General features: G+C 43.4%; 1 protein-coding gene across 1 annotated transcript in view; it reads left to right on the forward strand.

The window, feature by feature from the left end:
- The window catches only part of SLC7A8 (solute carrier family 7 member 8), an 81,245-nt gene that overhangs the window by 42,750 nt on the left and 22,823 nt on the right, over positions 1 to 15,672 (forward strand). Inside the window, exon 5 of the mRNA XM_069761818.1 lies at positions 12,324 to 12,449. Within this exon, the coding sequence (XP_069617919.1) occupies positions 12,324 to 12,449 (126 nt within the window). The remainder of the gene's footprint in view (positions 1 to 12,323; positions 12,450 to 15,672) is intronic.

The following is a 15,672-nucleotide window of genomic DNA, read 5'->3' on the forward strand; positions in this document are numbered from 1 at the left end:
TGTATAGCAGACTATATACATTATATAGGGAATGCTGCTACTGATGTATATAGATTGTATAGGTGACACTGCGGTGTGTGTGTGTGTGTATATATATATATATATATATATATATATACACACACACACACACCCGTACATATATACACAGCAGTATCACCTATATAACGTATATACACATCAGTAGCAGTATTCACTATATAATGTATATAGACTGCTATACATACATTATATAGGTGATACAGTGATCATATACAGCAGTATCAACTATATAATGTGTATATATATGTCTATATACATTATATAGGAAATACCGCTATTGATGTGTATATTCGTTATATAGGCCATACTGGTGTGTGTGTATATATACACACACACGTACATATATACACAGCAGTATCACCTATATTTAACGTATATACACTTCAGTAGTAGTATTGCCTATAGAATGTATATAGACTGCTGTATATACAATATATAAGTGATACTGGCTGCTTCTGTATATAATGATAGTATCACCTATATAATGTATATACAGCAGTCTATATACATTCTATAGGCAATACTGCTACTGATGGGTATATTCGTTATAGTTGACACCACGGACGGTGTATTTATACACACACACACACACACACACACACACCCCTAGCAGTATCACCTATATATAACGTACTAGCTGAAGAGCCCGGCGTTGCCTGGGCATATTAAATATCTGTGGTTAGTTATAGCACCTCACTTCTCTTATTTTCCCATCACGCCTCTCATTTTCCCAATCACATCTTTCATTTTCCCCCTCACATCTCTCATTTTCTCCCTCACTCCTCTCATTCCCCCCTAACACTTGTCATTTCGACCTCACATCTGTCATTTTCCGATCACTCCACTATTTTCCCTCACTCCTCTCATTTTGCACTCACACCTTTTCATTTTCACCTCAGTATATACATGTTTGTCATCTCCCTTATATATAGTATACACCTGTATGTCATCTCCTGTATATAGTATATACCTGTATGTCATCTCCCCTGTATATAGTATATACCTGCTGTGTGTCATCTCCCCTGTATATAGTATATACCTGTATGTCATCTCCTCCTATATATAGTATATACCTGTATGTCATCTCCTTCTATATATAGTATATACCTGTATGTCATCTCCTCCTGTATATAGTATATACCTGTGTGTCTTCTCCCCTGTATATAGTATATATCTGTGTGTCATCTCCTCCTGTATATAGTATATACCTGTATGTCATCTCCTCCTCTATATAGTATATACCTGTGTGTCATCTCCACTGTATATAGTATATACCTGTGTGTCATCTCCTCCTGTATTAGACCTCGTTCACACGTTGTTTACTCTGTATTTTTACCTCAGTATTTGTAAGCTAAATTGGCAGCCTGGCAGTATATATTAGCTCACACATACACATAATAGACAGGTCATGTGACTGACAGCTGCCGTATTTCCTATATAGTACATTTGTTGCTCTTGTAGTTTGTCTGCTTATTAATCAGATTTTTATTTTTGAAGGATAATACCAGACTTGTGTGTGTTTTAGGGCGAGTTTCGTTTGTCAAGTTGTGTGTGTTGAGTTGCGTGTGGCGACATGCATGTAGCGACTTTTGTGAGATGAGTTTTGTGTGGCAACATGCGTGTAGCAACTTTTTGTGTGTCGAGTTGCATGTGACAGGTTAGTGCAGCAAGTTGTGTGCAGCAAGTTTTGCGCATGGCGAGTTTTTGCACGTGGCGAGTTTTATGTGTGGTGCCTTTTGAGTATGTGCAAGTTTTGTGTGAGGCAACTTTTGCATGTGTTACAACTTTTGTGAATGTGGCAATTTTTGCGCGTGTGCAAGTTTTGCGTGTGGTAAGTTTTCCATGAGGTGAGATTTGCACTTGTGGCGAGTTTTGCGTGAGCCTAGTTTTTGCATGTGGTGAGTTTTGCGCATGGCGAGTTTTGAGCGGCGACTTTTGTGTTTCGACTTTTATGTGGCGAGGTTGGTGTATGTGTGGTGAAATGTGTGCTGAGGGTAACATGTGTTCAAGCATGTGGTAGTGTGTGGCGCATTTTGTGTGTGTGTTCATATCCCCGTGTGTGGTGAGTATCCCATGTCGGGGCCCCACCTTAGCAACTGTCCGGTATATACTCTTTGGCGCCATCGCTCTCATTCTTTAAGTCCCCCTTGTTCACATCTGGCAGCTGTCAATTTGCCTCCAACACTTTTCCTTTCACTTTTCCCCATTATGTAGATAGGGGCAAAATTGTTTGGTGAATTGGAAAGCGCGGGGTTAAAATTTCACCTCACAACATAGCCTATGACGCTCTCGGGGTCCAGTCGTGTGACTGTGCAAAATTTTGTGGCTGTAGCTGCGACCCCTCCAACACTTTTCCTTTCACTTTTTTCCCCATTATGTAGATAGGGGCAAAATTGTTTGGTGAATTGGAAAGCGGGGGGTTAAAATTTCACCTCACAACATAGCCTATGACACTCTCGGGGTCCAGACGTGTGACTGTGCAAAATTTTGTGGCTGTAGCTACCACGCCTCAAACACTTGTCCTTTCACTTTTTTCCCCATTATGTAGATAGGGGCAAAATTTTTTGGTGAATTGGAACGCGCGGGGTTAAAATTTCGCCTCACAACATAGCCTATGACGTTCTCGGGGTCCAGACGTGTGACCGTGCAAAATTTTGTGGCTGTAGCTGCGACGGTGCAGATGCCAATCCCGGACATACACACACATACACACACACGCACACACACACATTCAGCTTTATATATTAGACTAGCTGAAGAGCCCGGCGTTGCCTGGGCATAGTAAATATCTGTGGTTAGTTATAGCACCTCACTTCTCTTATTTTCCCATCACGCCTCTCATTTTCCCAATCACATCTTTCATTTTCCCCCTCACATCTCTCATTTTCTCCCTCACACCTCTCATTTTCTCCCTCACTCCTCTCATTCCCCCCTAACACTTGTCATTTCAACCTCACATCTGTCATTTTCTGATCACTCCACTATTTTTCCTCACTTCTCTCATTTTGCACTCACACCTTTTCATTTTCACCTCACATCTCTCATTTTCACCTCATCACCTCACATGTTTGTCATCTCCCTTATATATAGTATACATCTGTATGTCATCTCCTGTATATAGTATATACCTGTATGTCATCTCCCCTGTATATAGTATATACCTGCTGTGTGTCATCTCCCCTATATATAGTATATACCTGAATGTCATCTCCTTCTATATATAGTAAATACCTGTATGTCATCTCATCCTGTATATAGTATATACCTGTGTGTCATCTCCCCTGTATATAGTATAAATCTGAGTGTCATCTCCTCCTGCATATAGTATATACCTGCATGTCATCTTCTATATATAGCATATACCTGTATGTCATCTCCTTCTGTATATAGTATATACCTGTGTGTCATCTCCCCTGTATACAGTATATATCTGAGTGTCATCTCCTCCTGCATATAGTATATAACTGCATGTCATCTTCTATATATAGCATATACCTGTATGTCATCTCCTCCTGTATATAGTATATACCAGTATGTCATCTCCTCCTGTATATATATGTACCTATATGTCATCTCCTCCTCTATATAGTATATACCTGTGTGTCATCTCTCCTGTATATAGTATATATCTGTGTGTCATCTCCCCTGTATATAGTATATACCTGTGTGTCATCTCCTCCTGTATTAGACCTCGTTCACACGTTATTTGCTCAGTATTTTTACCTCAGTATTTGTAAGCTAAATTGGCAGCCTGATAAATCCCCAGCCAACAGGAAGCCCTCCCCCTGGCAGTATATATTAGCTCACACATACACATAATAGACAGGTCATGTGACTGACAGCTGCCGTATTTCCTATATGGTGCAATTGTTGTAGTTTGTCTGCTTATTAATCAGATTGTTATTTTTGAAGGATAATACCAGACTTGTGTGTGTTTTAGGGTGAGCTTCGTTTGTCAAGTTGTGTGTGTTGAGTTGCGTGTGGTGACTTGCATGTAGCGACTTTTGTGAGATGAGTTTTGTGTAGCAACATGCGTGTAGCAACTTTTTTTGTGTCGAGTTACATGTGACAGGTTAGTGTAGCAAGTTGTGTGCAGCAAGTTTTGCGCATGGCGAGTTTTGCGCGTTGCGAGTATTATGTGTGGTGCCTTTTGAGTATGTGCAAGTTTTGTGTGAGGCAACTTTTGCATGTGTTGCAACTTTTGTGCATGTGGCAATTTTTCCGTGTGTGCAAGTTTTGCGTGTGGCGAGTTTTTCATGAGGAAAATTTTGCACTTGTGGCGAGTTTTGCAAGAGCCTAGTTTTTGCATGTGGCGAGTTCTGCGCGTGGCGAGTTTTGAGTGGTGACTTTTGTGTTTTGACTTTTATGTGGCGAGGTTGGTGTATTTGTGGTGAAATGTGTGCTGAGGGTAATATGTGTTCAAGCACGTGGTAGTGTGTGGCGCATTTTGTGTGTGTTCATATCCCCGTGTGTGGTGAGTATCCCATGTCGAGGCCCCACCTTAGCAACTGTACGGTATATACTCTTTGGCGCCATCGCTCTCATTCTTTAAGTCCCCCTTGTTCACATCTGGCAGCTGTCAATTTGCCTCCTACACTTTTCCTTTCATTTTTTCCCATTATGTAGATAGGGGCAAAATTGTTTGGTGAATTGGAAAGAGCGGGGTTAAAATTTCACCTCACAACATAGCCTATGACGCTCTCGGGGTCCAGACGTGTGACTGTGCAAAATTTTGTTGCTGTAGCTGCGACGCTTCCAACACTTTTCCTTTCACTTTTTCCCCATTATGTAGATAGGGGCAAAATTGTTTGGTGAGTTGGAACGCGCGGGGTTAAAATTTCACCTCACAACGAAGCCTATGACGCTCTCAGGGTCCCGACGTGTGACTGTGCAAAATTTTGTTTCTGTAGCTGCGACGCCTCCAACACTTTTCCTTTTACTTTTTTCCCCATTATGTAGATAGGGGCAAAATTGTTTGGTGAATTGGAAAGCGCGGGGTTAATATTTCACCTCACAACGTAGCCTATGACGCTCTCAGGGTCCAGACGTGTGACTGTGCAAAATTATGTTGCTGTAGCTGCGACGCTTCCAACACTTTTCCTTTCACTTTTTTCCCCATTATGTAGATAGGGGCAAAATTGTTTGGTGAATTGGAACGCGCGGGGTTAAAATTTCGCCTCACAATATAGCCTATGACGCTCTCGGGGTCCAGACGTGTGACTGTGCAAAATTTTGTGGCTGTAGCTGCGACTCCTCCAACACTTTTCCTTTCACTTTTTCCCCATTATGTAGATAGGGGCAAAATTGTTTGGTGAATTGGAACGCGCGGGGTAAAAATTTCACCTCACAACGTAGCCTATGACGCTCTCAGGGTCCAGACGTGTGACTGTGCAAAATTTTGTTTCTGTAGCTGCGACGCCTCCAACACTTTTCCTTTCACTTTTTTCCCCATTATGTAGATAAGGGCAAAATTGTTTGTGAATTGGAAAGCGCGGGGTTAATATTTCACCTCACAACGTAGCCTATGACGCTCTCAGGGTCCAGACGTGTGACTGTGCAAAATTTTGTTGCTGTAGCTGCGACGCTTCCAACACTTTTCCTTTCACTTTTTTCCCCATTATGTAGATAGGGGCAAAATTGCTTGGTGAATTGGAACGCGTGGGGTTAAAATTTTGCCTCACAATATAGCCTATGACGCTCTCGGGGTCCAGACGTGTGACTGTGCAAAATTTTGTGGCTGTAGCTGCGACGGTGCAGATGCCAATCCCGGACATACACACATACACACACACACACACATTCAGCTTTATATAGTAGATATACAGTAGCAGTATTTCCTATAGAATGTGTATAGATTGCTGTATATACATTATATAGGTGATACTATCATTATATACAGCAGTAGCAGTATATATAACGTGTATCCAACATTTGCAGTATCATCTGTGTAATGCATAGACTACTTCATATTCATTATATAGGTGATACTGCTGTGTATAGTTGCAGTATCTATCTATATAATCGTCTAAGGGTCACTTCCGTCTGTTTGTCTGTCACTGAAAGCCGGCCGCGACCAATCATCGACAGGCACAGTCCGGCCACGAATTGGCCCCTCCCTACTCCCCTCCAGTCAGTGCCCCCATAGCGGTTTAGCAGTCCGTTAAACGGACTGTGTTACACCGCGGCATAACACGGTGTAATGCAGTCTGTTACCGCTGCTATTAACCCTGTGTGACCAACTTTTTACTATTGATGCTGCCTATGCAGCATCAATAGTAAAAAGATCTATTGTTAAAAATAATTAAAAAAAATAAAAAATCGTGCTATTCTCACCTTCCGGTGCATTTCCCGCTGCTCCTCGCGATGCTCTGGTCCCAGTATCTATATATATAATTGTCTAAGGGTTTTTCCGTCTGTCTGTCTGTCTGTCTATCCTGGAAATCCCGGCTCTCTGATTGGTCGAGGCCGCAAGGCCTCGACCAATCAGCAACGGGCACAGCGACGATGATGTCATAATGGTTGCCATGGCGACGATGATGTCATAAAGGTTGCCTCGATCAATCAGCGACGGACACAGTCTGCCGCGAATTCCGGAATCATCATTGTCCATATATTACGGGGACATGCATATTCTAGAATACCCGATGCGTTAGAATCGGGCCACAATCTAGTATTTAATATATGGAGGACTATGTGGAGTGTATAATACTAAATGGAGGACTGAGGAGTGTATTATACTATATGGAGGACTATGAGGGGTGTATTATACTATATGGAGGACTGAGCAGTGTATTCTACTATATGGAGCACTACGAAGAGTGTATTATGCTATATGGAGCACTATGAGGAGTGTATTTTAATATACGGAGGAGTGTATTATACTATATGGAGGACTGAGGAGTGTACAATACTATATGGGGGACTATGGGGAGTGTATTATACTATAAGGAGTACTATGGGGGTGCATTATACTTCTTATATGGATCCCCATGACTTCTATGTTAGCCCCTGATGAGTATAATGGTTTATTTTCTTTTATACATTACATAACAATGGCAGTACGGGGGACAAATATATGCCAGGATGGGGCACTGGATAGTTATGCAACTGAGGTCACACTATACAACTTTGCAATAAAGCTATAGTGTGCAAAATTAATAGGGAAAATGTGAATTTGGGTGGAAAATATTTTGGCATGGTGGGGGAGCCCCATTTGAAAGTTCGCACCGGGGCCCATAACTTTGTAGTTACGCCACTGATTGTATATCCACTTATTCTAGAAAACTAACTGCAACCTTGTGTTACCTGTCAGCATCTATATCAAGGTAAGCCTACTTTTAAACCGACTACTGGTCTACTGACCCGAACAAAACAGCTATGCCTATGAGGTTGTTGAGTTTGGATCTAGAGACCATTTGCAGGTTAATGCTCGGACCATGAATGTTGGACACATGAGACTGTTTTTACAAGTGATTGAATGAAATCTTATCCTACAGGATAAATTGCCTATAATTGATAGATAACGGTGCCAGACAACCAGGAGGTTGTACAGAACTATAATAGGCTTTTTGAGCAAGGTCTTCAAACCTTATGGTCCTCACTAGACATAAGAAAATACAATGAGAGGTTTAGAAATATGAATGCACGGCAAATGAAAAATATTGTCAGATGTTTTATTGAGATACTTGGAACATATACATGATAGATATGTTTAATGTGGTTGCATGCATAGAGCTCAGAATATTATCATACATAGTGAGTCACAAAATGAAATCTGGTTGCAGATTGCGGTCACCATATGTGATCATTTACATTACCGTAATTAAATGCATATCTAACTCTACTTATATATGAAAAAAACTAGGCTGTTCTGTGCAGTGTATTATGGTTACCGTACTTTAGGTTATCGGTTGCTTTACAATTATTTTAGGTTATAGGTTGATTTACTGTTGCTTTATGTTGTGCGTTGCTTTAGGTTGTACATTGTTTTATGTTTACTTTAGGTGACAGGTTGCTATATGGTTACTTTAAATTGTAGATTGCTTTATGTTTATTTAGGCGTTCAGGTTGTAGTTGCTTTATGGTTACTTTAGGTTTTAGATTGCTTTATGGTTATTTATGAGTTTATGGTGATGGTTGCTTTATGGTTACTTTAGGTTATAGGTTGCTTTACAATTATTTTAAGTTATAGGTTCCTTTACTGTTGCTTTATGTTGTGAGTTGCTTTAGGTTGTACATTGTTTTACTGTCATGCCGCTGCCGCCTCCCGCGCGCCTCCTCTCCTGCGGTGTCTTCCTCTCTGCGCTCGCCCCCGGCCTCTGCTGCTCGTCACACACGCCAGATTCAGCACTGCGCGAGCGCACTTCTAACCTTCCTGCTGGCACTCCTTCGCGTCATCTCTATCATCCTGGAGGACTGTTACCGGGAAGTCCTCATCGCGCTTGTATGTAAACCGCTTCCTGCCGCCCCTCTGTGCCTGATGATCATTTGTGCCTACAAGTGCTCTTGGCCGTATGTCTTTCTATGTTCTCCTAGCTTCCTGACCTCGGTTCACTCTTTATGTCTCTGCAGCCTCTCTCGCCAGTCCGGTATCCCTGCAGTCTCACTCGCTATTTCCTATGTCTCTACAGTCCTGTGCTGTTGCTGAGCTTCTCGCCTTTCCCGTGCCTTTGCTGTCCTGTGCTTCTGTAGCCTTAATTGTCGTTCCTGAATCCCTGCAGTCCACTCGCCACTCCTGTGTCTCTACAGTCCTCTTTTCAGTACCGTGCCTTTATAGTCCCGAGCCTCTGTAGTTCTGCTTCTCTGTGGTACTCTCGCCCATCCTGTGTCCCTTCCGCTCCTGCCAGTCTTGTACCTCCTTCTCTTCCTTTGGTCCTGTATTTCCTCTGGTTTCTCCATTTCGTCCTGGTCCTACAGCCTCCGTGGCGATAGTCCCACGCAGGCCTGCCCCTAACTCTCCCTGTATAGGGGGCGCTCCATCAGGTCAGCTCGTCCGTGAGGGGATAATCGTCACGGTCCAGTGGGTCCACTTTTCGTTTTTTCCTTGTGAATCCTCACAATTACTTTAGGTGACAGGTTGCTATATGGTTACTTTAAATTGTAGATTGGTTTATGGTTATTTAGGCATTCAGATTGTGGTTTCTTTATGATTCCTTTAGCGTATAGGTTGCTTTATGGTTACTCTAGGTTTTAGATTGCTTTATGGTTATTTAAACCTTTAGGGTGATGGTTGCTTTGTGGTTACTTTAGTTTGTAGGTTGCATTACAATTCCTCTAGGCTGTAGGTTGCTTTATGGCTACTTTAGGTTTTAGATTGCTTTCTGGTTATTTATGCCTTTAGGGTGATGGTTGCTTTAGACTCAATAAATATGTTTAAATAAACCTGAGTAAATAATAAACCTGAGTAAATATACATAGATACTATAAAGAAAAACAGTGTGTAGTAATCTTGGAATAGGTACCGTATGTAGAGGGGATAATGTTCCCATAAAGAAGCCCTGCATGTTTGGACAGTAAACAACAGGATGGTGATTCCTGTATCCAACAAAGGATATAAGTGAGATGGTGATGGGGGATGGGTTGTGCTGTCCTCTGTTTATCAGTCACTGCACATAGTATTCCATACACACCCCTCATATATGTTATCGCGTAGTTCTGCGTTCTTCCATTTCATATAGTACTTATTATCTGTGCATTTTGTCTTGGTTCGTTATCCATTATCGCAATGTCTCAGGGACACATTTTTGGGTGTTGGCATGAGAGAGCTGTTCTGGACTCCATGTGGGTGCAGCTTTTCTCCTTTTTGCCCTTTCACCACATGCACGGATGTGACTCTTAAGGAAGTGTCCTTGTTAGCTCTCAGTAAATTCCCTGTGGATCATTTGTGTTGTGTCTGACCTGCCTCAATATGGGCACTGGAAATACGCCATAGCTGGTTAGCAAATTGGCGAGTTGCCTCGTCTTCTCTGCATCTGATCAGAAAGATTTGTGAGTCTTGTGACGGTATAATAAGCCGTGCTTTATGTGCAGCTATATATGTGTCAGAGCTGAGCACTCAGGAAGTCTTGCAGAATGATGTATTCAGATCAATATGTGCAACTGATCCAATCCTCTGAGGTTATGCAGTATATGCAGCCAAACAATATGTATGTCATTGTGTGCTTTGCCGCAATACAGTATTCAGGGTGTCTATGTGAGTTGAGAAACATTTGGCTGGTGGATCTCATTGCCATTGTTATTCGAAATATAGATTCAGCACATTCAGTTCTACATAAATGATCGTTGCTATTATTATGTAAAAAAAAAAACTTTTCCAATTCACTAATATCAGCTCACAGCTGTATACTTAGCCTTTACTGGCTATTAAAATGGGGGACCCCGCAAAAAAATGACGTGGGTTCCCCCATAATAAATATTCAGCAAAGGCTATGCAGACAGCTGCGGGCTGATATTAATAGCCTTGTAAGGGACCATGGATATTGCCCCCCGGCTAAAAACATCAGCACTCAGCCACTCCAGAAGAGGTAGCGGTTAGAGGTGGAAGAGGTAGCCTGACTGCCAGTAGGTACCAACATGAGATCCTCCGACCCCTTGTGAGACCATATGCTGGTGCGGTTGGCCCTGGGTTCCTCCTAATGCAGGACAATGCCAGACCTCATGTGGCTTGAGTGTGTCAGCCGTTCCTGCAAGATGAAGGCATTGAAGCTATGGACTGGCCCGCCCGTTCCCCTGACTTGAATCCGATTGAACACATCTGGGACATCATGTAACGCACCATCCACCAATGTCACCTCACACCACAGACTGTCCAGGAGTTGGCGGATGCTTTAGTCCAGGTCTGGGAGGAGATCCCTCAGGAGACCATCCGCCGCCGCCTCATCAGGAGCATGTCCATGCTTTGTAGGAAGGTCATACAGGCACGTGGAGGCCACACACACACAACAGAACATCATTTCTTTGTCTTAAAGCATTTCCACTGAAGTTGGATCAGCCTGTAATTTGATTTTCCACTTTGATTTTGAGTATCATTCCAAATCCAGACCTCCATGGGATATTAATTTTGATTTACATTGATCATTTTTATGTTTTATTGTTCTCAACATATTCCACTATATAATGAATAAAGATTTACAACTGGAATATATCATTCAGTGATATCTAGGATGTGAGATTTTAGTGTTCCTTTTATTTTTTGGAGAAGTGTATATATACATATCTACTCTGTAGATATCTTTTCTATTTTATGTTTTGAAGACTATTTCGTTTCAAAATGATGTGTCAATGACATAGAACTGCTGTATGTAAAAGCTCATGTTAAAATCGCATTGCATACGGATGCCATACGGATACTAGATGTGAGGAAATCGCATCATCACATTTCAAACGGATTACACACGGATCCTCATACGGAGAACATTGATGCGATTCTAGGCTGTCAAAATTGGGCCGATTTTTTTATTTTATTTTTTTTACACGTTGAGTGTGACTCCAGCCTCAAAGTAAGGACACAAGCCTCATCCATAGGGATGAGCAGACCTGTGGACATTGTAAAGTTCGGTTCAGGTACCAGAACTGTACCCGAACTTGAACCAGAACCCAAACCCATTGAAAACAATGATCAATATGGGCATTAGCATCTCCAGCCATTACTCTTCTGTATGAGTTTCCCATGTGCAGTGTGCACCTACTGCACCAGTGTTGTATATTATGGCCCATTCACAAACATTGCATTTAGGTGCAAAATGTGCAGTAAAGACATTTGTCACATGCCCGTCTTCTCTCAAGCCTGAGTAAGTAAATAAAGGCTAGTTTTAGTAAATGTAGCACCTAAATACAAGGTAAATGAGTGAACCTACTTGTTAAGGAGAAAAAGCAGCAGGGATAGGCAATAAAATGGCTTGTCAGCAAGAAATGTATGTGAAATAGTTTATTTTTCCAATAAATTTATTGAAATTTTATATTAACTTGGGGAGGGAGGGAAGGAGGGGGGAGGGGAATAAAGGGATAGGAAGGAAAATGGGAAGGGAGGAAAGGGAAGGGTAGGGAATGAAGGCAAGGAGGGATAAAGGAAATGCCCCTATGGGAATAGGGGAGAGACAAGCAGTCATACATTACTGTAGATATATACATAGTTAACTGTTGCTTAATATTACAACACCTGAAAATCAAAAGTATTAATCATACAAATATTTTGAGTAATATGTGGAACATATGAGAGCTTGTCGCGTCCGGGAACACCTATGGGTGACTGAAATAGTTTCTATTTGTCTGTTTTTCTTAAGTGCTGCTCACCTGGGTGAACTGTGCCAGTGTACGATGGGCCACTCGAGTTCAAGACATGTTTACGGCTGGGAAGCTGCTTGCATTGGGACTGATCATAATTATGGGATTTGTCCAGATCTGCAAAGGTAGGTCAACATAATACATTTATGTATGGCATGTAGGATTAGAAAAGATTTAGTCTCTGGTATAATGTAGCTGGATATGTGCACATGATGCCGCTCCCGTCTTTTCTTTGTACTTTCCACTATAGTTTAACCCCTTCCCGACCTTTGACGCATACGCTGCGTCATGAAAGTCGGTGCCATTCCGACCCATGACGCAGCATATGCGTCATGGAAAGATCGCGTCCCTGCAGATCGGGTGAAAGGGTTAACTCCCATTTCGCCCGATCTGCAGGGACAGGGGGAGTGGTAGTTTAGCCCAGGGGGGGTGGCTTCACCCCCTCGTGGCTACGATCGCTCTGATTGGCTGTTGAAAGTGAAACTGCCAATCAGAGCGATTTGTAATATTTCACCTAAAAAAATGGTGAAATATTACAATCCAGCCATGGCCGATGCTGCAATATCATCGGCCATGGCTGGACACACTAATGTGCACCCACTCCACTCCTCCGATCGCCCCTCCAGCCCCCCGATCTGCGGTCTGCTCCCCTCGGTCCTGTGCTCCGCTCCCCCGTCCTCCTGCCCGCTCCCCCCGTGCTCCAATCAAACCCCCCCGCACTCCGATCCCCCCCCGCACAGCGATCCCCCCCCGCACAGCGATTCCCCCCCGTGCTCCGATCCACCCGCCCGCACAGCGATCTACCAATCCGTGCTCCAATCCACCCCCCCCCCGTGTTCTGGTCCACCCCCCCCCCGTGCTCCGACGCCCCCCCCCGTGCCCTGATCTCCCCCCCCTTATACTTACCTGGCCTCCCGGGGACCGTCCGTCTTCTTTCCTGGGCGCCGCCATCTTCCAAAATGGCGGGCGCATGTGCAGTGCACCCGCCGAATCTGCCGGCCGGCAGATTCGTTCCAGAGTGAATTTTGATCACTGAGATAGGTTATATCTCAGTGATCAAAATAAAAAAAAAAAGTAAATGACCCCCCCCCCCCCTTTGTCACCCCCATAGGTAGGGACAATAAAAAAAATATTTTTTTTTTTTTCCACTAAGGTTGGGGTAAGAACTAGGGTTAGGGTTAGGGGTAGGGTTAGGGGTAGGCTTAGGGTTAGGGGTAGGGTTAGGGGTAGGGTTAGTGGTAGGGGTAGGGTTAGGGGTAGGGTTAGGGGTAGGGTTAGGGGTAGGGTTAGGGTTTCGGTATGTGCACACGTATTCTGTTCCTCTGCGGATTTTTCCGCTGCGGATTTGATAAATCCGCAGTGCTAAACCACTGCGGATTTATGGCGGATTTACCATGTTTTTTCTGCGCATTTCAATGCGGTTTTACAACTGCGATTTTCTATTGGAGCAGTTGTAAAACCGCTGCGGAATCCGCAGAAAGAAATGACATGCTGCGGAATGTAAACCGCTGCGTTTCCGTGCAGTTTTTCTGCAGCATGTGTACAGCGATTTTTGTTTCCCATAGGTTTGCATTGAACTGTAAACTCATGGGAAACTGCTGCGGATCCGCAGCGTTTTCCGCAGCGTGTGCACATACCTTTAGAATTAGGCTATGTGCACACGGTGCGGATTGGCCGCTGCGGATCCGCAGCAGAGTTCCATCAGGTTTACAGTACCATGTAAACATATGGAAAGCCAAATCCGCTGTGCCCATGGTGCGGAAAATACCGCGCGGGAACGCTGCGTTGTATTTTCCGCAGCATGTCAATTCTTTGTGCGGATTCCGCAGCGTTTTACACCTGTTCCTCAATAGGAATCCGCAGGTGAAATCCGGACAAAAAACACTGGAAATCCGCGGTAAATCCGCAGGTAAGACGCAGTGCCTTTTACCCGCGGATTTTTCAAAAATGGTGCTGAAAAATCTCATACGAATCTGCAACGTTGGCACATAGCCTTAGGGCTAGGGTTGGGTTGGAATTAGGGTTGTGGTTAGGGTTAGGGGTGTGTTGGGGTTATGGGTGTGTTGGGGTTAGGGTTGTGATTAGGGTTACGGCTACAGTTGGGATAAGGGTTAGGGGTGTGTTGGAGTTAGAATTGAGGGGTTTCCACTGTTTAGGCACATCAGGGGGTCTCCAAACGCAACATGGCGCCACCATTAATTCCAGCCAATCTTGTATTCAAAAAGTCAAATGGTGCTCCCTCACTTCCGAGCCCCGACGTGCACCCAAACAGTGGTTTACCCCCACATATGGGGTACCAGCATACTCAGGACAAACTGCGCAACAATTACTGGGGTCCAATTTCTCCTGTTACCCTTGTGAAAATAAAGAAATGCTTGCTAAAACATCATTTTTGAGGAAAGAAAAATGATTTTTTATTTTCACGGCTCTGCGTTGTAAACGTCTGTGAAGCACTTGGGGGTTCAAAGTGCTCACCACATATCTAGATAAGTTCCTTGGGGGGTCTAGTTTCTAAAATGGGGTCACTTGTGGGGGGTTTCTACTGTTTAGGCACACCAGGGGCTCTGCAAACGCAATGTGACGCCCGCAGACCATTCCATCAAAGTCTGCATTTCAAAAGTCACTACTTCCCTTCTGAGCCCCGACGTGTGCCCAAACAGTGGTTTACCCCCACACATGGGGTATCAGCGTACTCAGGAGAAACTGGAAAACAACTTTTGGGGTCCAATTTCTCCTGTAACCCTTGGGAAAATAAAAAATTCTGGGCTAAATAATTATTTTTGAGGAAAGAAAACTTATTTATTATTTTCACGGCTCTGCATTATAAACTTTTATGAAGCACTTGGGGGTTCAAAGTGCTCACCACACATCTAGATAAGTTCCTTTCGGGGTCTAGTTTCCAAAATGGGGTCAGTTGTGGGGGGTTTCTACTGTTTAGGCACATCAGGGGCTCTGCAAACGCAACGTGACACCCGCAGAGCATTCCATCAAAGTCTGCATTTCAAAACGTCACTACTTCAATTCCGAGCCCCGGCATGTGCCCAAACAGTAGATTACCCCCACATATGGGGTATCACCGTACTCAGGAGAAACTGGACAACAAATATTGGGGTCAAATTTCTCCTGTTACCCTTGGGAAAATTAAAAAATTCTGGGCTAAATAATTATTTTTGAGGAAAGAAAACGTATTTATTATTTTCACGGCTCTGCATTATAAACTTCTATGAAGCACTTGGGGGTTCAAAATGCTCACCACACATCTAGATAAGTTCCTTTCGGGGTCTAGTTTCCAAAATGGGGTCACTTGTGGGGGGTTTCTACTGTTAAGCCACATCAGGGGCTCTGCAA

Source organism: Ranitomeya imitator, chromosome 1 (genome assembly GCF_032444005.1).
Source record: "Ranitomeya imitator isolate aRanImi1 chromosome 1, aRanImi1.pri, whole genome shotgun sequence".
NCBI classification, from domain to species: Eukaryota; Metazoa; Chordata; class Amphibia; order Anura; family Dendrobatidae; genus Ranitomeya; species Ranitomeya imitator.